Here is a 20,253-nt window from a genome sequence, read left to right on the forward strand (position 1 = left end):
GAAGGGCTTGGGCGCACACGGCTGTTAGATGCAGACCCTAATGTTCTCTGAATAATTTTGCTGCATTAGCTGTGCTTCCAGCTGAAGTGTTGCGTGGGTGGGTTGTCGCATCATCTGGCACTCTGCATGAGCCAAGTTGTGCGTTTAGCCATTATCGTGTAAGCCGATAGGGTCCAAGAGGTGGTGGTTGCTCATGTTTCAGGTTTCGGGCATCATCGACGCCGGTATCCCGGGTTGTACGCACCCAGTACCTGTCAGATCTGCAGTGTCTTCGCGTGCAGGTGGGTGCGGGATAAACCAGTCGCTGATAACGGGGTGGGGGACCAAGGTGATGGCAGCACGCGGGGACGTTGAGTATATGGGGAAGTGTGAATTGCATGCGGCCGCAAATCGCATGCGGCATGCGCTGACGCGTCCAAGGTATTTGGCATTGTGGCTTGCGTCGCCACAACGTCGTAGTACGCGTACATGGTAGCTAGTATTCGCGTCGTCGTATTCGAGTTTCCTCCCCCATCTTATCAGATGTAGGGGCAGTGCAGGCTAGCGCGTCGAGGTGCGCGTTCGTTGTTAAACTTGATACCCGATTAGCTCAATGATGAGCGCAGATCTGAAGTCATTGGGGCTGGCATCTTCGCAAGCTGGCAGGACACGGAGCGACATCCGTAGCTCGATCGCGATTTACCGACTTGGCAAAGGAAAGGATCGACTGGCACGCCGAAAGTCTGACGGATGGCTTTGGTTAGGATGGGAGGACGGACACGGTTCTGCGGCGCAGCCGAGGCAGCGGCAGTCGCGGGAAAGAAGCCTCTCCGGCAGCCGATGGAGCATGACGGAAGGCTCAGGAATTCTTCAAGCCACACACGCTCGATTGGCGGTGCAGCGGGGCTAACCGTGCACGGCAAGACGGATGGCGGCGGGGAAGCGCACGCACTATTTTTACATGCGCCTGAGAGAGGCGTGATATGCGGTGATGGGCGATCGGGGTGTGCAGCAGTAATGTACTCTAGGTAGCTACAAGCAGCTAATGGGCAACGGGCAACGGGCAACGGGCAGCGGGCAGCGGGAGGGGCGACGCCGTGCAGCGAAAAGCCAGGTGCAGACGTGCGACGTACTGTGTAGCGGGCAGCTTGCAAGCCGGCGGCTGCTTGGTGCTGCTGATGCTTGGTGGCTCCGCGAACAGACAAGCACATCACGCATCCCTGTCGTGGGTCGACTCGTCGCTTGCGCTGAGCTGTCGTAACCAGGCCAGGCCACGCCAAACGTACTTTTGCTCACTCCCCCCCAACTTTCGCTCCCTTGACGCCCGCTCACTCTACTTCTCCCCCTCTCCTCCTCCCCTCGCCTTGCCGTCGCTACTTTCCTCCCGTTCCCGTCGCTAGTCCACCGCAATCTGCCAACATCCTTCCATCCACCTTTGTCTGGCCCGACCACTCCGCCCTAGCTGCACTGTCCACTATCTCGCTCGTCGCCAACGAACCAGCACCCGTCTTTGACTCGCGCTTTGGCCCCCAGACCCTCTAAACTCCGTCTGCCGCCTCTATCAGGCCCATAGTTACCCGTTTTTCGGGCTCTAAACAGCACGGTTGCCTATTTGAAACGAGACACCAACATGGAGCACCGCTCGCACCAGCGCCCGCGCTCAAAGAGCGGCTTCAGCTTTAAGAGCGAGAGGAGCGAGAAAAGCGAGAAGAGTGAGAAGATCACCCGACCGAAGATCAAGGACCTCCACGAGACTTCCGCCGAGAAGCACAAGCATCATCTCAGCAGCACCTCCAAGGCCAATCCGCTTGCCGCAATGGAAGAAGCTCAGCCAAGTAAGGACATTTCATGACTGGCAGGGTTCCCCTAGGCTGACAATCGTTCTAGTTGCCCAGCAATTTGAGAAAGCGACCCTAGGTTCGCTGCGAGCCATCCAGCACAAGGATGCTAACGGAAACCTTATCAGTGAGCACTGATTCTGAATTATGTGATTTGACATTGCATGCTGATCGATCAATAGCGGAGCCTGATCTCACGAACCCCACGCGGCCACGGTGGGAGCGGCCACTCGACACTATTCGATCATTTGAGGCAGCTATCGATGGAGGTCACAAGCGGACGCCGATGCCTAAGTCAGGTACGAATACATGCAAGATTAGTTTTAGGCGGCGGAGGCTAATGGCGTTTACAGAGTCGACGCCGCAATTCAGCGGGTACACGAGCCGCAGGAGCAGCTACTATGGAGGTACGTTTGCAATTTCGAGCGTTGAGACGATATCGCAGTCTTGGTTGTCTTTTTGTCGCTTGGTCGTACTGGGGCGACAGGGACAAGGCTGCATATGTCATTTCGACCTGCGAGCGCCCGCGCAGGCCGGCTTGGCGTTGACGAATCCGGCACTGGAACAAAGGCTAATATATTACAGGAAACGACCAAAGCGACAGGTTTTCTAATGGCGGCTATTATGCTCGTGGCCGTGACAGTTACAATGACACTTATGGAGCGGCTCCTGTCGCTGGTCCCACGCGCAATCGCTACGGTCAGCGCATACAAGCCGACATCACAGTGCCCCGCCCGGTGCAGGGGCAGGGACAGGGGCCATACCCCAGCCAGTATTACCAGCATTCTCGCGACACGGTGAACACCGGCGCCTCGAACAGCAGTGGGGAGCCTTGGGGTAATTCGACCGACCCGAGCAGCGAGAACAGCTCCATCGAGAGGACTACGCCTAACCCTAAGCCAGACCTCAACGAGCAGTATGGCTTCAATGGTTTCGGAGGAGACCCCATCGCGGAGGAATACGACTATGCCAATCGCGGCTATGCTCCGCCTGTTAATGGTTACCGCAACGGCGGATATCCTCAACAAGACTATTCGAGCCCCCCGCAGCCGCCACCGCATGCTGCTAGGCCCAACGGCAACATGATCAAGTTGGGCGACGGCCCACCACCCCAGCCAATTAGTGGAGCAACTAATGGTGCTGCCGCCGCTCCACGTCGTCCGCAAGTACAGACTGCGGATAGCGACAAGAGGAAGAGTTGGTTCAAGCGGAAATTCAGCAAAGACTAAGTGATTGTCTGCGCAGTTGGCCACGGTGTTTATGTGAGAGTGGCCGTGTCATCTGATGGCGAATGTAATGACGGTATGAGCGCGCAGGACGTAATGGCACAATAAGCGATAAGTTCTGCATTACGGCAGGCGTTCCGGCAATAGGGTTTCATTTATTAGGCGATGGACTTGGTCTTCTGAGACTCCGTTCGTGAGAACGGAGCCGTTGGATTCAGCTGGAGGGTTAATTCGCGGCGTTGTGGCAAGGCTTCCACTTCGGCCTATCAGGAGTTTCATCCGTAGATACACACGATGGGCATAATTCATCCGGCTTTTATTTCTTCGTTAAGATGAGATCCTAATGCTGGCATTGATCAGGCTTCAACTGCCTTGTGATCGGCTTCAACATAGATGCCTATCGTGATTTCTTCGCATTCTTCTCAACCTCCAGCCTTTCCGACTGGTCTTCTTTCATTGCAACAATTACGTAGGCAATCAAGACGACATTGGCCACGACGGCTGCCAGTCCGCCAGCAAACGTAGAGTTTCCTGGACGATTTAGCAAAACGTGGAAAAGCAGGAATCGGGACAGATCTACCCTTGAAGACGGAGTTGACAGTGAGAAAGTAAGTTCCAATGGGAAGCGTAACCATGGCAAGCGTGAAGCCAAGCAGCTTGATAATGACTGACCTGCACGGCCGGTTAGCTACTTACTGCAGGCAAACGCGAAGTCGTGGGGCACTTACGAAGGGACCGCGGGTGCAACGCTGGAGTCTTGCACCGAAGGGCCGTCGTCCTTCTCCAGCAGCGTCTGCTCGTTCGAGACAATCCTTCTTGAAGTCATGGTGGATGGTGTGGAGGTGTCGTTCTGATCCGCGGTAAGGTGCAGCCGAGTTGAACGGCAGGCGTCTGCCAAGCCCTCTGACGCACGATCCCTGCCGGCACGTCGAGGTTGTTCCAGCGCGCTCGCGTCTTTGTTTCTGGAGTGAAAGTCACTTTTTGACTGAAATTTGCGGCGCCCGCCATCCTGTCCACCCAACTTATACTCTCACTACCCTGTTACTGTCCTTGCTTTCTTCGGCTGTCTCTCTTGCATCGCTCTCGATTTTTCGCGGCCTTTGGCCTACCTCGTTGCTGTTCGCCGTGTTGGAAAGAGCCGCTTCTATTCACCGACCCAGCACAGATCTCGAATCCGCTCTCTAGATCCTCTCGCTATGGATGCAGATCCCATAGTAGACACGCCCGCCAAGCGTCGTAAGACTGAAACTGGCTCTGTGCCGGGCGGTTACAATTCCGCCGACGACAGCGGTGACGACCTCTTTAACGACTTTCATGAAACTATCGCCACGGTTCCTGTTAACCAGTACAACGACTCTACGGCACTTTCACGATTCTCGCCTCCTCCTTTTTCAGAAGTGCCCGAGGTCACTCAACCTACGCAAATCCTTGACACTCCCATCGCCGCACGTACGGATCCGAACTCCATCGTCCAAGTCGCCGCTTCTTCTCCGCTCCACTATGCGCAGCCTTCGTCCTCTCCTCCCTCAAAATTGTCCATGGCCGGAATAGCTCCGCCTGGTACGATTTTCCGTCCTCCTCCCCGGGCACGGCCTACGGCCAAGGCCAGCTTCGATGACGATCCACCCGTCGCCGACTCGTCCGAGGATGAGCTGTCCAAGGCCGACATAAAACCGTCATCCTTCTCGAGGCGTCGCATAGCGGATATTGCGGGGGATCAAGCTCCTTCTGCTTTCAAGCAGATCATGTCACAGTTTGAGTTTAAAGGATCGGGTTCACAAAAGCGACCAGCGGATGATTCGGCGAGCGCATATGCGGCAGGTCGAAGGAGGCCACAACAACCGCCGCGCCAGCAAGGACCCGCGCGCGCTCAACCTGTGGAAATTACCATGGATGACATTCCGGACTTTGAGCTTCAGCAAAAGGTTAAGCGGATGCAAGCCGTCTATCCGCATGTTTCCATTACCACTCACTACAATGCGCTTCTCACTAAGAAAGGGAACTTTGATGATGCTATGGTGTACGTGTGTGAGTTGGAGGACAAGGAACAGGCTTCGAAAGTAAAGAACACCATTGATCTCACGTCCGACGACGACAAACCACAGCCAATCAAGCCCAAGAACATTGCCAAGAGGGAGGTTAAGACGACCAAATCTATCCAAGACAAGTGGGGCTCCACGCAAACTGCGAAGCGTGACGTTGCGCCTAGCAAGTCTATCCAAGAGAAATGGTCTGCTAAGCAGCCACAACGTCTTTCTGATTTTGTGGAGGACCGTTCTTCTCCGGTAGAGAGTTCACCACCAAAGACACGTAGGCGACTTGTTCAGGGTCGTAAGTCTGCGGCACCTTTGACTTCAGAGCCCGGTAGTCCCGAGAAGCCGGTAGTGAAGCCTGCGGCAAGGAAGCCTATCACTATAGAATCTGACGATGAGTCTGATCCTGGTGTTGAAACCGCAGAGGAAGAGGAAGAGGAAGATCTTGAACTTGAGGGGAACCTCTTGAACTTTCTCAATACGTGTCCTGCCAAAGAATTGGCAGATATTTCTAACCAGACCATTGAAATTGCCGAAGGAATCATTGCACGCAGGCCGTTCAAGAACCTAGACCAAGTCCGGAGAATCGACCTCAACCCACCGACTGCAACCACGAAAGCTGGGAAAAAGAAGACGACCAGGAAGCCTATTGGAGAAAAGGTCATGGATATATGCGAGGAGATGTGGACTGGTTACGAAGCTATTGATGAGCTCGTGGCTCATTGCAATGGTCTGGCAAAGCCTCTAGCCGCAGAGATGAAGAGATGGGGCATAAATGTGTCTGGTGCGGCAAAAGAGGGTGGCGAGTTAAACCTTTTGAGTCTGGAAGAGGCGAAGAGCGAAAAAGACAGTGGAATTGGCACACCGAGCTCGTCTGCAGCCTTGGATGAAGAAGAGGATGGCGATATCAAGATCACCACGAGGAAGCCGCAGTTCCTACAGAAGCCATCGGTCATGGCCGTCAGTCTGATTTTGAAGGACTATCAGATTGTGGGACTGAATTGGTTGAATCTCTTGTGGTCAAAGAAGCTAAGCTGTATTCTGGCGGATGACATGGGTCTGGGCAAGACCTGCCAAGTTATTTCTTTCCTGTCACACCTGTACGAAACCGGCGCTTCCGACCGTCCGCACTTGGTCATTGTTCCCGGATCAACCTTGGAAAACTGGCTGAGAGAGTTTAAATCATTCTCGCCCAAGCTGGTTGTTGAGCCTTACTATGGCTCTCAGAAGGAAAGAGAAGAGCTCAGGATGAACATTGAAGAGAACATTGACAACATCAATGTGATTGTCACTACCTACGACACGGCGTGTAGGAACAGTGCCGACAACAAGTTCCTTCGCAATCTCAAGCCTACTGTCTGCGTTTATGACGAGGCCCACGTGCTGCGCAACAGCGAATCCAAGCGCTACAACGAGTTGATGCGTATCCCTGCCGAGTTTAGGCTTTTGTTGACCGGAACTCCGCTGCAGAACAATTTGCAGGAGTTGGTTTCTCTGCTGGCGTTCTTGATGCCCAACATATTCAAGGAACAAAAGGAGAATCTTCAGTACATTTTCAAAAACAAGGCCAAGACAACCGACGCTAATCACGCCGCGCTTCTTTCGAAACAACGCATCGAACGTGCTAGGATCATGATGACGCCCTTTATTCTGCGTCGGAAGAAGCAGCAGGTGCTCAAACACCTTCCGCCAAAGACGTGTAGAGTTGAATACTGCGATCTGGTACCGAGCCAGAAAGCAATCTACGAGGGGCATCTAGAAAGACAACGAAAGGTTTTGGAGGACAGGTTGGCGGGTAGGCCCAACCAGGAGCATGCCAACGTTATGATGAAGCTTCGCCAGGCCGCCATTCATCCGCTGCTCTTCCGGCGCATCTACGACGATGAAAAGCTTCGCAAGATGGTCCGTCTGTACGTCAAGGAGTTTCCCGACCGCGATCCGGACCTTGTCTACGAAGATCTCGAGTGGCGAAACGATTTCGACATTAGCAAGATATGCGAAGACGTGCCATCGGTGCTAGGCAAATACGTGCTCAAGGACGAAGAATGGATGGACTCTGGCAAAGTGAAGAAGCTAGTCGAGCTACTGCAAGGGTTCCAGGCCAACGGCGACCGCGCGCTCATCTTCTCGCAATTCACGATGGTGATGGACGTGTTGGAAGCGGTGCTCAACACGATCGACATGCCCTTTTTCCGAATGGACGGCGGCACGCCCATCGCCAAGCGCCAAGACATGCTAGACGAGTTCTACCGCGACACCAGCATCCCGGTCTTCATGCTGTCGACGCGCAGCGGCGGCGCGGGCATCAACCTGGCGTGCGCGAACAAGGTCATCATTTTCGACTCGAGCTTCAATCCGCAGGACGACATCCAGGCGGAGAACCGCGCGCACCGCGTGGGCCAGAAGCGGGCAGTTGACGTGGTGCGTCTGGTCACGCGCGGCACGATCGAAGAGCAGATCCATGCGCTGGGCGAGAGTAAACTCGCGCTGGATGAGCGCGTCGCCGGTGCTGCTGGCGGAGGGGAGGCGGAGGAGAGCGCGAAGAAGGAGAAGGAGGGCGGTGCGTTGTCGAAGGCGGAGGAGGAGGGCGTGGATTTGGTGGAGAGGATGATGCTGGAGGATTTGAAGAGGAAGGGGGGTGAGGGTGTGGGGGAGGGTGCTGCTGCTGGGGCTGCGGAGACGGAGGCGGAGACTGCGGGCGATTTGAAGAACGAGTACTTGAATGGGCTGAAGAAGGCGGGGCTGGACATTGCAGAGTCGTGAGTGGAGTGCTGAGATCGGGATATGAGATTAGATGGGCTGGGTTGGGCTGGGTTGGTCTGGGTTAGGTTGGGTTGAGCTGAGCGGCATTGAGGGAGTCTGATATAGCTTTGCATAACTTGTTGCAGGTGGCTGTTTTTACGCAACTGTTTCTGTTTAATTTTTCTCTCTTTGTTCTCTCTCCCTCCCCTTTCTCTTTCTCTTTCTCTCTCTCTCTCTCTCTGGTTCCTTCCTCAGCTTTCTTCCATTTCATTTTCTGCCTCTCATCCCGCCCGCATACTAGAGTACTAGAGCAGTGCGGCGTCTTGGCTTGCTTGGCTTGCTTGCTTGCATTGCATAGCATTGCACGAGCTCTCGGACTCTTGGCTTCATTAAATCACGGCTGCTTGTCACACTACGACTACGAGCACGTCCTAGAGCATCCATCCATCCGCACGAGAGTAGAGAAACAATACACAAATCAGAACGTGGTAGTTGGTCGTTTGTCGTTGGCGTAAACGGGTAGGTAGGCATCGGATTGGCGTTGGTGCTTTAGATACTGGAATACAATAGGCGTATGGGCTGGTGGGTGGGTGCTTGGTTTGGGTTTGCCATTTGATAGATAGAGCGTACACGCATGTAGAGCAATGAGAGTTGGGTGATTTGATTGATTGTTGATTATTTGATTAATTGTTGATTAGATTATCGGATGGCGGATCTTGTCAGCTTTTGATTTTCGGATTTTACGTGGAGTGGATGGCTGGGTGGTTGGTTGTTTGCCCGTCCAGCCGACTGTTTGATCGACCGGCTACTGCACTATGGTAGGTAATGCGTAGATCCCAAACAACAACACACCTACACTGACCAGTGACCTCAGACTGACAGCTTGGCTACCTCACACCCCATCCCATCACATCACTTACCACGTACCTACGTGGTACTTCCCTGCCTGTGCGCAAGTTTCGCGCTTCTTCACCGCACTGCCTCGTTCCTGTCGAAGCCCTTGTCTTGTGTGTACACGTACCTGCGAGGTACACCGCACATGCACATGTACATGGTACGTAGCTAGCACGTAGCTGCGCTGGATAATCGCGCAGTGTCTCGGTCAGGACACTGGCTGCTCACCAGCCACAGCCACAGTGCTTGATCCTCGTCTCTAAACCCCGCTTTGAGTCTTTGGTGCTGAGTCAAGCCCGTGCGGCCGTTGCTTGTCGTGACTGTGTCTCGCCGAGCTCCGTCCCCGGAACGGTCCACGGTCCACGGCCCATGCTCCATGCTCCATGGGTTTGACGGACTCCGGGTTCTTCTGCTGTGTGGTTGTTTTGGTCGCTGTAGAGTAGCAAGGTTGGCCCTTGGCCCAGCGGGCGGCATTCCCGCCCCGCCCCGCTCCGGCTCCCTCCCCCGCCCTAGCGAGTGCGTCCACTGGCCTGTGCAAGCGTGGGGGGTGCGGCTGTGATGTCAGACATCAGGACAACAACAATCTACACGGCAGCGACGACGGCAATTGGCGCCCGGATAGACAGAGATTGCGGCACAGATAGGTACCGGGACGACGCGACTATACGAGAGCTTCGACGATAGCGATACTGGAGGAGAAAGAACATAGCGCCGAGATGGCGAAACCCGCTGCCGTCGCCGCGGCGGCTGCTGCGACGGCTGCGACAGCAGCAACAGCAGCGACAGCAGCAGCATCAACAGCATCAACAGCGACACTAACAGCAAGCATGACCGCAGGCCTGAGTCCCGCGTCCGTCGTACGTCCCCCTCTCAAACCCCACCCCCAAACCCTCCCCACCACACACTAACACCACCCCCACCCACCACAGGCCGCCCTCCAAAACCTCAAAGCCTACACCCCCCCAGCACCCAGCGTATACGCATCGCTCCCGCACCCCCGCCGCGCCGCCGTGCTCCTCCTCCTCTTCGCCGACGCGGCCGGCTCCCTGCGCGTGCTGCTGACGCGGCGCGCCGCCGGCATGCGCACCTATGGCGGACATGCTGCGCTGCCGGGGGGACGGGCGGACGAGGGCGAGACTGGGCCTTGGGTTACGGCGAGGAGGGAGGCGTGGGAGGAGGTGGGGCTGCCGCTGGATAGTGGTGGTGATGATGGTGGTGAGAGTGACCCGGGAGCCAGCCGTCGTGGGAAGGATGGTGGTAGGAAGGGAAGCCGCCTCCCCAGGCCCTGGCGCGTCGTCCACCTCTGCGAGATGCCAACCTACCTCGCGCGCACCGAGCTGGCCGTAAAGCCATGCGTCGCAGTGCTAGTCGCGGACCGCACCACCACCACCTCCTCCTCCTCCTCAAACCCAACTTCAACACAACACCCTCCCCAACCCCCCCTCCCAACAGCAGAAGACGTCCTCCTCCCCCGCCTCAGCGCCCACGAAGTCTCGGCCGTCTTTTCCGCGCCGCTGCACGCGTTCCTGCGCGCTGATGGGCGGGGGATCACGAATGCCACAGACACCACCACCACCACCACCAGTACAGAAACCGAGAAAGGAGGGGGGAGAGAGGGAGAAGGTGCACTGCCGCCCTGGTATCGCGGCGAGTGGACCACCTGGCGCGGCATGCGCTGGCGCACCCACAGCTTCTTTGTGCCGCGGCGCGGGCAGAGGGTTGTGTACCAGCACGCGGCACAAACCCCTCGCTCGTCCTCCTCCCCCTCGTCCTCTTCCTCTTCCTCTTCCTCGTCGTCCTCGTCATCCTCCACCCCACCCCAACCCCACGACACCCAAGCCCCCCGCCCCGCCCGCATCCCCCCCTCCGCAGCCGACCAAGCCCGCGCCGCGCGCGCGTTGCCTTCTTCTTCCTCTTCATCAACTTCCACAAACCCCTCCCCCACAACACCCTCCCAATTGGAAGAAGAAGAAGAAGGCCAAGAGACAGGCTTCCTCGTCTTCGGCCTAACCGCACGCATCCTGCTCGACGCGGCACGCATCGCGTATGCCGGGACCTCGCCGGACTTTGAGCACGAGGGGCGGGTTGGGGACGAGGGCGCTGTGAGGGGGGTTTTGCTTGGGACTGCTTCTGCCGATAGGCAGGAGCTGCAGGAGCTGCAGGGCAGGAGGGGGAGGGGGAGGCTGTGATGATGGTCTTCACGTTTTCACGTTTTCACGTTTTCACGTTTTTATGAGAAGGAGGGGGGATTGAAGTGTGGTATGGTAGTGTCGTGTATAGCTAGCTAGCTGCTCGATGTTCGGTTTTGGAGCGGCGCTGTGCGCTGTGTGCTTGCGCTTTGGTTCTGGTTCTAGATACATGGTTGTTTGTTTGTTTGTGTGCAAGCAAGCTTGGAAGCTTGCGAAGCTTGTGAAGAATAAAACGAGAAGAGAGTAGAGAGTAGAGAAAGAACCAACAGGATGGGCTTGAGCTATTACCGTGTAGCTGCCCCGTTGGCGCCCTATTCTGTCCCGCCTTGTCCTGTCCTGTCCCATCGCAGGAACAGCAGCAGCATCAGCATGCAAATGTATGTCCGCTTTCCCAAAAGCATACTGCAACGAAGAAAAGAAAAGAAAAGAAAAGAAAAAAGAGCAGAGAATCAAAATCAAAATCAATCAAACGACAAGCACAACCACAATCTCTAGAGGCCGACGACTACTACTTGCATTTCCATAGTCCCGTAGTGGTTTCCTCCGCGCAACGCAATGCAATGCAACGCAACGCAATGCCACAGAAACCCCATTCCAATACCCATGCAGCAACGAGAGAGAGCTCCTTCTAGTCCACAATCTGATCTGATCCCATGCCCGCCCTTCTCAACCCCCTCCCTCGCAGCAGTGAGGATTTATGCAGCTCTAACGAGCAAAAAAGAAAACTAAAAAACCACTCCTCACTCGCAACATGATTGTAAAAAACGCCAATGCTATGCAATGCAAATCCAATGGAAACTGTGGGTATCGTCAAAATCGGCCAAAAGCGGCCGCGCTGATGCCAGGTGATGCAAAGAGAGAAAACTTTTTCAAATCGGGGGAGCAGCAACGAATGCCTCGGCCGGGAGCGTGGGCTTGGCCTGCTCAAATAGGCCCAGCGCCGTCTGCGGGTCCCAGTTGCCGTTTTCGAGGCACATCTTGCTGTACGTCTCGTTCATGCCCGTGACGCGGCTCAGCTCCGCTATCAGCATCGCTTGCTGCGGGTCCATGGTCGGCTCCGGCTCCGGCTGGTACATCGCGAAGCCGCCGTAGGCGCGGAGGGTCAGGGCATCGTTGAGGACACGGACGCCCGTGGGGCCGCCGGGGCCCAGGGTGAAGACCCTATCGAAAGAGCGTTGTTTTTTCGACTGGCCGGTCGAGACGTCAATCTCGTGGTATTCGCCGTGGAGGGTGACAAGGAGTCCGCTGACACCCTGAGGATACTGGCCGGTGGGGTCAGGAACAGGCTGGATAGGCACGCAGTCGATGGCCCACTTTTGGGGCTCGGTGATCAGGTCGGCGTGCTTCGTGGGCGGGATAGTCTCGAAGGCGGAGCGGACCTGGTCCACGCCGGTGAAGATGCGGGACATGCGCGCAGGTAGAGTCGTGATCGCCTTGAGATTGCGGGAGCGCTTGATGTAGTCGGCCCATTCCGCCTTGGTGAAGGCTTCGGTAGAGGCGGGATCCCGCATAGAGACACTGTTGACGGCGAAAGAGAACTTGGAGTCGCCGTCGTAGTAGGTGTTGAGAATGGCGTTGCGATCACCGTCGAAGCCGGCGACGAAGTTGGTGACGAACGTCTGTGCGATGCCGCTGGGATCGTTGACAGTGGAACCCTTGACGGGTGGAGGTGGGTTCTTGGATCCGCGTCCCGAACGAGCAGCTTCCTCGTCGGAGCGAACTTGGATGTTGTTAAGGAAACGGAGACTCGGATACCACTTGGTGATTTCGACGTTGAAGTCCGGAATGGATTGCTCAATAGGATTGCCGCTCAGGATAAGGTGATCAAGGTGTCTGAACTTGCGCTTCCAGCTCTCCAGGGAAGCCAGGTCGTTTAGCTTGTTGTTGGACAAGTCGAGATTCTTGAGGTCAGGGAAAGTGGCTGCCAAAGTGGTGACGGGCGCGACAGACGTGAGCTCGTTGTTGGCGAGAGTGACGCTCAGAAACTTCTCACGCTTTTCCTCTCGGGTCTTGAAGACGTCGTCGCAGGTCTTCATGAGAGCTGGGAAGAGCTTTGACTGGGTGACAGCCATGTCGAACAAACCGAGCGCGTTGAGGTCGGGGTCTTGGCCCAAGTTGGTGAGGTTGAGAAGCTTGCTCTCAGGATCGTAGCGGCGCGAGAGCATGGACTGTAAGGCCGCACGGAGTTGAGTAGTTTGAGCCGATTCTTGTTGGGTGGGCGATGAGGAGCGTCTGCCGCCGACTTCCTTGATGGCAAGGGTCTTGCCAGCCCACTGATAGCCGTTCATACGGAGGATCTGGGCGCCTTCATCCGAAGGCACGGAAATGACGACAGCGTCATCGCTCTCGACAGTGTATTTCTTGATCCTAACGGGGTTGTTGGTGGTGATGCGACGGTTGCCCCGCTTGATCATGGTGTTGGTAGCTCGCTTCTGGATGAAGTCGATCAAAGAACTGACACCTTTGTCATCACTGTCTGAAGAAGCTTTGTTGTTTTCTAAGTTGGAGATGCGAATCTCCTTCTTGCCGACAGGTGGTGGGCGTGGAGCCTTGGGGATGACTTCGCCGGCGGCAACAGAACGCATGACTCCGCGTTCGAGGGCAGCGGCATTGTGGTTGCCGCGGGTGGAGGGACCTCTGCCAGAACCTCCGCGAGGCTTGTTCTTTCCGATGCGGTTTTGGTCGCGGGGGCGGGCGTCCATGAGGACATCGCCGTCCCTGTCGGAGCGATTGTTGTAGTGGCGCTTCTTGGCCGCGGATCCGCGGTTGCCAAAGGGGTCGCCGCGCTTCATTGCGGAAGCCATGTTTGTGGTAGTTGGACACTGCGGGGAGTGTCCGAGTGGGGGGAGGTATATGTAGGCGATGGCCTGGCTGTTGCCTGATTGCTGCCTGTGAAGGTGGCGTAGGTGGGTAGGTGCTGCGCGCAGATGTAGTGCGATCGCAAAAGCGAGCGATTTGTCGGCCGACCCGGTTGGATTGAGTTTGTCGATCGGAAGCTCGGAGAGGGTTGAGAGTGGGTTGACAGCTTTGGTAGCTTTGGTGGGGGGTGTAGAGCTTCGACCGCAGTAGGTTGCAGCGGGTTGGATGCGATCCGATGGGACGCCGCAGCAGTAGCTGGTGGTGAGGCGCGAGCGAGGGAGCAGGCAGGCTGACGATCAGTCGCGGTGGTCGGAGTTGCAAAGGTCAAAGAGAGAAGCGGGCGGCGGGAAGCTGAAGAGGAAGCTGTGCCAAGACTTTCGCTTCACGTCGTGACTCAGCGCTGATTGGTCCATGGCTCAGCCCTATCCATTACCACAATAGATGATGCAGTTCACCTTTCACTTCAGTCAATAATTGTACGTTGAAACATGCGTACCGTTGGCACACTCACGGCTTCTCTCTGGTTGTGCCGGTTACTGACTGCACTGTTCTGGCTCCAAGCCGCAACATGGTTCACATCTTTCACCCACCGCTTGCGAGCGGGGCTCGAACGCGCTCCTATGTGTAACTGATTCGCATTTGTCTGGCTCCCGGTTCTCTGAATAAGTCTGAATTGAATGCCGCTTCATCCCAGAATCCATGGCGCATCGTAGAGACATGAGCTGGTGACGTGAAACAACAAAGTACAACGATACCCAAGAGCAACGGCGACAAAGACCAGGTCACGGAAGACATTGATCGTCGTTTTGTCGCCTTTTCTTGCCACGATAGGAGTAGGTCTGCGGAGACCCCGCAGCTTCGCTTCCTGGCGTCAGGCCATCAGATCCGAAACTGGGGCCGGACAGTGGATTCGCCCAAGGAGTTCTGCAGGATTCGGCATCGCAGAAACATGGGGTGATGACCGGGGAAACCGGATCGGCTTTGCTGTTATTATCTTCAGCCAGCTCAGTGAGTCCATCGATGGTGGCACTCATAGCGTGAGACGCGACGTCAAACACGCCACTGCAGAGTCTCAAACGGCTCTCTAAAATTGGCAGGGCTGACTCGAGGCCTTGCAGAGAACATGGCGTAGCTTCACGTAGCGTAGGGGCACGGAAAACGTCGTTGCAGAAGCATGATACGACACATGTAACGTCAGAAGTTGGTTGGAAGCAAGCGACAATCGAGATGTCGTCGTCGATCAGATCGGCACGCAGATGCGGGGAAGATAAACCCTGAACAAGCACCCCAAACCCCAGACTTTTCATCATCACTGATTACTGACATCAAAGATCATAAACGTGATGAAGTCATCCGGGGCAAAAGGTCATGGCCTTCTTGGAGCCGCATGCGCCACGTCGCCCAACCATTGGCAGACTTCGCAGCCACAAGGCGATGCGAAGACGCCGAGTCGAGGCCGCGGCGAGTGGGATTCTGGAAGCGCGACGAGCCGGTGTGCCGGATTTTGCGGTGCCAGCGGTGACGCTGGCCAGTGTGGCTGGAATGGCAGGATTGGTCAGAAGATCCTGCGGCGCCCATCCTCCACCGGAGCAAGGCGCCAGATGCGAGCTAGTGGAGCCGCATCGGTGCCGAGGGGCGCACACTGCTCGCCTCTCTCCAGACTCCAGACCACGCAGAAAAAAATTCACGCGGAGGAAGGCTCGAGCGCGGCGCCATTGAACCATGGGGAAAAAGGGGGGCCTGAATGGGGGAGATTGGGGAACGTACGACGTCCTGAACATGGGGATTTTTTTTATTATTTTCTGCCAAGCTGTCATGAGGGTTGTACCCGTTGAGCCGCTGCGCCAGCCGTCGACCGATGACCGATGAAGTTGGTGGCTAATCTTGTTTGAGGACCGAGAGGATGTTTTCAGCGTCGCCAAGCAACGCAGCTCGCGTGCTCACAACAACCTTTTCCCACGAGCCCCAACAACCAGCGACAGCAACGCCACGATGCCTGATTCGGCTCCCCGCGATGGTCCTCGAGCGTTTCACGGCCCCGGCTTTCGCGCCCATGGAGAAGATCGGCCCTTCTCGCACTGTCTCCCCATCCACCGGCTTTCGCCGCGCGGTGTGGGCAGGATGGATGCTTCGGAGGCGCGCCGAGATTCCAGCTTTTCCGGCACTTGCGGGGATGGTTGGGAGGCTCCGCTTGCCGTCGTACTCGCTGTCCCTTGTAAGGTGTGAGTGGATGGAAGTGTCGTGGCGTGTCTCAGCCGCATGTGGGCGTGGAGATTTGGAAGTTGACAGAAAACGCTCTCTCACTTCACTGGATGGAGCTGTATTCCGGCTCGTTCTGAATAGACGGTGTGCCATAGCACTCTTTGGATATACTCGCTTGCGGCCATACGCGAACGTGTTCGTGTCCTCGCAAGCCAGCCACACCCGATCTTATTGAACATTGCTCATCGCGTGGACTTGGTCGAGCGTGATGATCTCGCCGCGGTCACGGCGAGCCCTCCAAATCGCACAGCGTTCCAGGCAATGGCGCGTGCAGAGCTTTGCCGCCGACGGAGGCCTCTAGGTCCAGGCCGGACTGCGGATGAAGCAACGCTAGCCAGCAACTAGACCCTTGACGCCCCCAGCTAGCATCCTTACGCCGATGCCCCCATCCTTGTTCCTCCAGCTTTCTAACCATTCCCCAGAAGTCGCTTGTGTAGTGGCATTACGTTGCCACCGCTGCCTGGCCCACAGGACCGCTTCCTTCAAATACCCTTCGGCTGCCCTGCATTCTTGCCTTTTGTTCTTCACTTATCACTTCTCTTAGTTAATCAGCGACAATCAACACCTGTCGCCATGGGTATCATGCTCAAGAAGCCCGAGGAGGCCGCTGGCTCGGCGGTCCCTGCCATCCTGATCGGTCTTTTCGTCTCCTTTGGTGGTGTCCTCTACGGGTAAGGATCTATTAACGGAGAAATAATCAGTCTGTACTGACGAAAATGCAGTTATGACACTGGTACCATCGGTGACATCCTTGGTATGACGTACTGGAAGGACAACTTCTCAACGGGCTACCGCGACGAAACGGGAGCGCTCAGCATTACCTCGAACCAGAAGTCCGAGATCGTCTCTATTCTGTCTGCGGGAACCTTTTTCGGTGCTCTGACGGCTGCTCCCACGGCTGATATGCTGGGTCGTCGCTGGGGCCTGATCGTGTCCTGCGTCGTCTTCTGCGTCGGTGTCATCCTACAAGTTATTGCTACTGCCATCCCCCTGTTTGTAGCGGGTCGTTTTTTCGCTGGTTACGGCGTCGGCATGATCAGTGCCATCATCCCTCTCTACCAATCCGAAACTTCGCCAAAATGGATCCGCGGTGCAATTGTTGGTTGGTAAGTTATACCTCAACATTTAGGAATGTTATAGGCATTAAACTAACGCGTTTTAAATATAGCTATCAGCTCTGTATTACTATAGGTCTGTTGCTTGCATCCATTGTGGGTAATGCTACTAAGGGCCGCAACGACTCTGGCTGTAAGTTGAGCTTTTTTGAGGTTTTTTTTACTATTATTTCGCGATACTAACGTAGAAAAACAACAGCATACAGAATCCCGATCGCTGTGCAGTTCGCCTGGGCTATTATTCTTGTCGTTGGAATGCTTATTTTGCCTGAGACGCCTCGTTACCAGATTAAGATGGGCCGTCCGGAGGAGGCGGCCAAGTCACTTGCACGCCTTCGTCGCCTCGATATCCAGCACCCCGCCATTGTCGAGGAGCTTAGCGAGATCCAGGCAAACCACGAATACGAGATGTCCCTAGGCAAGGCGTCCTATCTTGATTGCTTCAAGGGTGGCATGCTCAAGCGTCTCTTGACCGGATGTGGTCTCCAGGCTCTGCAACAACTCACCGGTGTGAACTTCATTTTCTACTACGGAACCTCCTTCTTCCAGAACGCCGGTTTCCAGAACCCGTTCACTATCTCTCTTATTACGTCTTGCATTAACGTTGGATCGACATTCCCAGGTGAGTTTTATTTTACCTTTCAAACCCCTCCCCCCCTTTTTTTATTTGTTTATTTTTATTCTTTATCTTGTTTTTGTGATATGGTACTAATTCCTCCTGCAGGCCTTTACTTGGTTGAGAAATGGGGTCGTCGCAACTTGCTCCTCTTCGGTGCGGTTGGCATGGCGATTACTCAGCTCCTGGTCGCGATCATCGGCACGGTCGTCGGCTCCGAGGATATGCCGGCGCAGCGCGCGATGATCGCATTCGTCTGCATCTACATTTTCTTCTTCGCCTGCTCCTGGGGACCCGTCGCCTGGGTCGTGACCGGTGAGATTTTCCCTCTCAAGGTCCGCGCCAAGGCTCTCTCCATGACGACGGCCTCCAACTGGCTGCTCAACTGGGCCATCGCGTTCATGACGCCCTACCTCGTCGACAGCGGCCCTGGCAACGCCAATCTCGGCGCAAAGGTCTTCTACATCTGGGGCGGCGCCTGCTTCGTCTGCATCTTCTTCGTGTGGGGCCTTATCTACGAGACCAAAGGTCTCTCGCTCGAGCAGGTCGACGAGCTCTACAGCAAGGTCAGCTGCGCGTGGAAGTCCAACGGCTTCGTCCCCACCGTCTCCTTCCAGGAGGTCCAGGATGTTGGCGTCGGTGCTGGCCAGAGCCTTGGCGATGTCGAGAACATCGCTAACCGCAAGAGGTCTGTCACCCATGTTCCTTTCAAGCAGGAACTGTAAGGTGTCTGTGTGTTCTTTGACTTTGTTGCGCATGGTGCGCTATTAATGGATTGCTTGGGTTCGCGCTATGGGCTTAGCGATGAGTTACGATTGCGTCTGCTTGTAGATACTCATAGGTGAGTTTGTCTGCTTCGGCGATTATTATTTGTACGATATCAGATACGAACTACGGTTTCAACGCTTGCATTTTCATCGCCATTTGAAGTGATTGGGGATGTTGTGATCTGTGATTACTGGTGCAGATGTAGTAGGATTCGTGTTGCTTAAAATACTTCTTTGCTACAAAGATAAAACGCTGGCAATCCCCGCGACTGGGTTGAGTTGCCATCAGTACGTGACGCGGTGGTTGATGTTATGATTTGTGATTGATCGTGCAGATGAAGTATGACTAAGATTTATCAAAGTACTTCTTTCCTGCGAGGATATAAAGCTTATTATGGCCGTGACGAAACCGAGTTGCCATTTTCACATGACATGGAGGGTCTCTCTGCTAACGGTATTCAATGATGTACCCCCGAAGTATATCATATCCACGGCTTTGATCGGACGATATCAATATAGTGAGGTGCTAGTGGAGCATGAGTTTGACATTTGCATCAACACTGATCTCTTCTTGTCGCCTCCGGGCCAATTTCCGACGCCGCAGGAGTCTTTGATCCCTCCGCTGAGCTCCAGACCTACGACCGGGGTCCTGGACCCGCTTCAAAGCTTCCCCCTCTCCTCCCTTCCTCCCTCAGGCGCAGCCCCACGAAGTGGTTCGTCAGGCTCGACAGTTGCTGCCACCATCCGAACGAAGCTGTTCCACAACTGAAACATATGTCGAGCAGGCAGAGCTCTCTTGCCTGATGTAGCTTAGTCTCGCTTAGACTAGCTTAGACTCGCTTAGTCAGCAGCGCTGCCTTATCTTCGACTGCAGCGCTCATAACAATCAACTCTTTTTCTCCACTTCATGCCCTCAACAACATGTCGAGGCTGCGCGAGGCGTATTGGATTGGCAAGGAATGGGCAAATAGCCATGCCCGAGGCCCTCGAAGGGGCAAGACCAAGGCGGAGATTAGGGAGGGGAAGAAGGGGGATGAAGAGGAAGAAGACGAGGACGATGAGCCTCCCAAGAAGTAAGTGGATTGAAAACCAATACGAGAAAATGATGATTCAACTACATTGAGCAAAACGCTAGCGTTTTTCGTTATGGAACGAAGATGTTGGTTATTACCAAGACTACGGCAGCGAGCAGCAGTAGCAGCAAGGGGAAGGCCGCGGCCCGCAAGCGCAAGGTCGCTTGCTCGGACAAGGAAGAGGAGGAAGAAGAGGAGCCTCTAGGCGGCGACGACGACGACGACGATGACGACCCCGATGTAGAATAGGCACCACGTGCCTGTCGTTTCCAGAAGGCTTAGTTTTCTTTTTGTCTGGAAGTGCTATTACCTGATTAACGACATTACCAATCCATGAAACTTGATGGTCGGCGTATTGACGTTAATAACTGCTTCTCATAGGAATGGTTGTTTTCGATGTACGAAAACGTACACACACAGTCGTTGCATTAAATTTTGAGACATTCATGTGTTAAAATGGATGTGGTCCAAAGCTTGTCGCAAGGCCCGGATATTTTGCCCACCCCTTAACTACAAGTTGAGTTAAATCTACAATACCTACAGAGTACTCTTTAGGTAGTTATAACGAGACTATAATGCTACAGCTAGTAGGTACTGCATAACTATATAAAATTAAAAAGATATAAGGTATAATAGTACTTAAGAAGATATAACGCTAAA

At 55.1% G+C, this 20,253-nt stretch overlaps 8 protein-coding genes across 8 annotated transcripts; 5 read left to right on the forward strand and 3 right to left on the reverse strand.

The window, feature by feature from the left end:
- The first annotated feature begins 1,332 nt into the window (after positions 1-1,332).
- Positions 1,333-3,374, forward strand: K452DRAFT_283136 (uncharacterized protein). The gene is made up of 5 exons (XM_033539719.1): positions 1,333-1,814; positions 1,867-1,944; positions 2,000-2,116; positions 2,171-2,224; positions 2,403-3,374. Exons 1-5 carry the CDS (start codon positions 1,610-1,612, stop codon positions 3,044-3,046), a joined length of 1,098 nt encoding a protein of 365 aa, XP_033402642.1. The 5' UTR covers positions 1,333-1,609; the 3' UTR covers positions 3,047-3,374.
- On the reverse strand, positions 3,338-3,888 carry K452DRAFT_242161 (uncharacterized protein). Its single transcript, XM_033537853.1, has 3 exons — positions 3,772-3,888; positions 3,624-3,715; positions 3,338-3,574 (listed from the first exon to the last, which is right to left on the reverse strand). Exons 1-3 carry the CDS (start codon positions 3,867-3,869, stop codon positions 3,441-3,443), a joined length of 324 nt encoding a protein of 107 aa, XP_033402643.1. The 5' UTR covers positions 3,870-3,888; the 3' UTR covers positions 3,338-3,440.
- Positions 3,889-4,356: 468 nt separating this feature from the next.
- Positions 4,357-7,704, forward strand: K452DRAFT_208528 (uncharacterized protein; the record flags this gene model as incomplete). The annotated part of the gene is made up of 1 exon (XM_033536137.1): positions 4,357-7,704. A coding segment is annotated over one exon (3,348 nt), but the record flags the coding sequence as incomplete, so codon positions are not given.
- Positions 7,705-7,716: 12 nt separating this feature from the next.
- K452DRAFT_283139 (uncharacterized protein) lies at positions 7,717-8,336 on the reverse strand. The gene has a single exon (XM_033539720.1). The coding sequence runs from the start codon at positions 8,177-8,179 to the stop codon at positions 7,901-7,903; it is 279 nt and encodes a 92-aa protein (XP_033402645.1). The 5' UTR covers positions 8,180-8,336; the 3' UTR covers positions 7,717-7,900.
- Positions 8,337-9,539: 1,203 nt separating this feature from the next.
- On the forward strand, positions 9,540-10,901 carry K452DRAFT_304839 (uncharacterized protein; the record flags this gene model as incomplete). Its single annotated transcript, XM_033542841.1, has 2 exons — positions 9,540-9,569; positions 9,642-10,901. 2 exons carry the CDS (start codon positions 9,540-9,542, stop codon positions 10,899-10,901), a joined length of 1,290 nt encoding a protein of 429 aa, XP_033402646.1.
- Positions 10,902-11,700: 799 nt separating this feature from the next.
- Positions 11,701-14,079, reverse strand: K452DRAFT_72949 (uncharacterized protein). The gene has a single exon (XM_033547069.1). It carries the CDS (start codon positions 13,703-13,705, stop codon positions 11,771-11,773), a length of 1,935 nt encoding a protein of 644 aa, XP_033402647.1. The 5' UTR covers positions 13,706-14,079; the 3' UTR covers positions 11,701-11,770.
- A 2,516-nt stretch (positions 14,080-16,595) lies between these two features.
- K452DRAFT_348575 (uncharacterized protein) lies at positions 16,596-18,478 on the forward strand (the record flags this gene model as incomplete). The annotated part of the gene is made up of 5 exons (XM_033545548.1): positions 16,596-16,693; positions 16,745-17,128; positions 17,191-17,270; positions 17,337-17,759; positions 17,862-18,478. The coding sequence occupies 5 exons, from the start codon at positions 16,596-16,598 to the stop codon at positions 18,476-18,478; spliced, it is 1,602 nt and encodes a 533-aa protein (XP_033402648.1).
- Positions 18,479-19,445: 967 nt separating this feature from the next.
- On the forward strand, positions 19,446-19,897 carry K452DRAFT_283141 (uncharacterized protein). The gene has a single exon (XM_033539721.1). The coding sequence runs from the start codon at positions 19,678-19,680 to the stop codon at positions 19,840-19,842; it is 165 nt and encodes a 54-aa protein (XP_033402649.1). The 5' UTR covers positions 19,446-19,677; the 3' UTR covers positions 19,843-19,897.
- Positions 19,898-20,253: the final 356 nt, after the last annotated feature.

The sequence above is a fragment of the Aplosporella prunicola genome (assembly GCF_010093885.1).
Source record: "Aplosporella prunicola CBS 121167 unplaced genomic scaffold K452scaffold_2, whole genome shotgun sequence".
NCBI classification, from domain to species: Eukaryota; Fungi; Ascomycota; class Dothideomycetes; order Botryosphaeriales; family Aplosporellaceae; genus Aplosporella; species Aplosporella prunicola.

What these genes read in the sequence shown, in the direction of transcription:
- K452DRAFT_283136 (XM_033539719.1), top strand. Translation starts at nt 1,610, where the DNA reads ATGGAGCACCGCTCGCACCAGCGCCCGCGCTCAAAGAGCGGCTTCAGC. An exon ending in GACGCCGATGCCTAAGTCAG is followed by an intron (nt 2,117 to 2,170) that starts GTACGAATACAT and finishes TGGCGTTTACAG; the next exon opens with AGTCGACGCCGCAATTCAGC. An exon ending in CAGGAGCAGCTACTATGGAG is followed by an intron (nt 2,225 to 2,402) that starts GTACGTTTGCAA and finishes AATATATTACAG; the next exon opens with GAAACGACCAAAGCGACAGG.
- K452DRAFT_242161 (XM_033537853.1), bottom strand. Translation starts at nt 3,869, where the DNA reads ATGACTTCAAGAAGGATTGTCTCGAACGAGCAGACGCTGCTGGAGAAG. An exon ending in GTTGCACCCGCGGTCCCTTC is followed by an intron (nt 3,716 to 3,771) that starts GTAAGTGCCCCA and finishes CCGGCCGTGCAG; the next exon opens with GTCAGTCATTATCAAGCTGC. An exon ending in TGTCAACTCCGTCTTCAAGG is followed by an intron (nt 3,575 to 3,623) that starts GTAGATCTGTCC and finishes TAAATCGTCCAG; the next exon opens with GAAACTCTACGTTTGCTGGC.
- K452DRAFT_283139 (XM_033539720.1), bottom strand. Translation starts at nt 8,179, where the DNA reads ATGCTATGCAATGCAAGCAAGCAAGCCAAGCAAGCCAAGACGCCGCAC.
- K452DRAFT_72949 (XM_033547069.1), bottom strand. Translation starts at nt 13,705, where the DNA reads ATGGCTTCCGCAATGAAGCGCGGCGACCCCTTTGGCAACCGCGGATCC.
- K452DRAFT_283141 (XM_033539721.1), top strand. Translation starts at nt 19,678, where the DNA reads ATGTTGGTTATTACCAAGACTACGGCAGCGAGCAGCAGTAGCAGCAAG.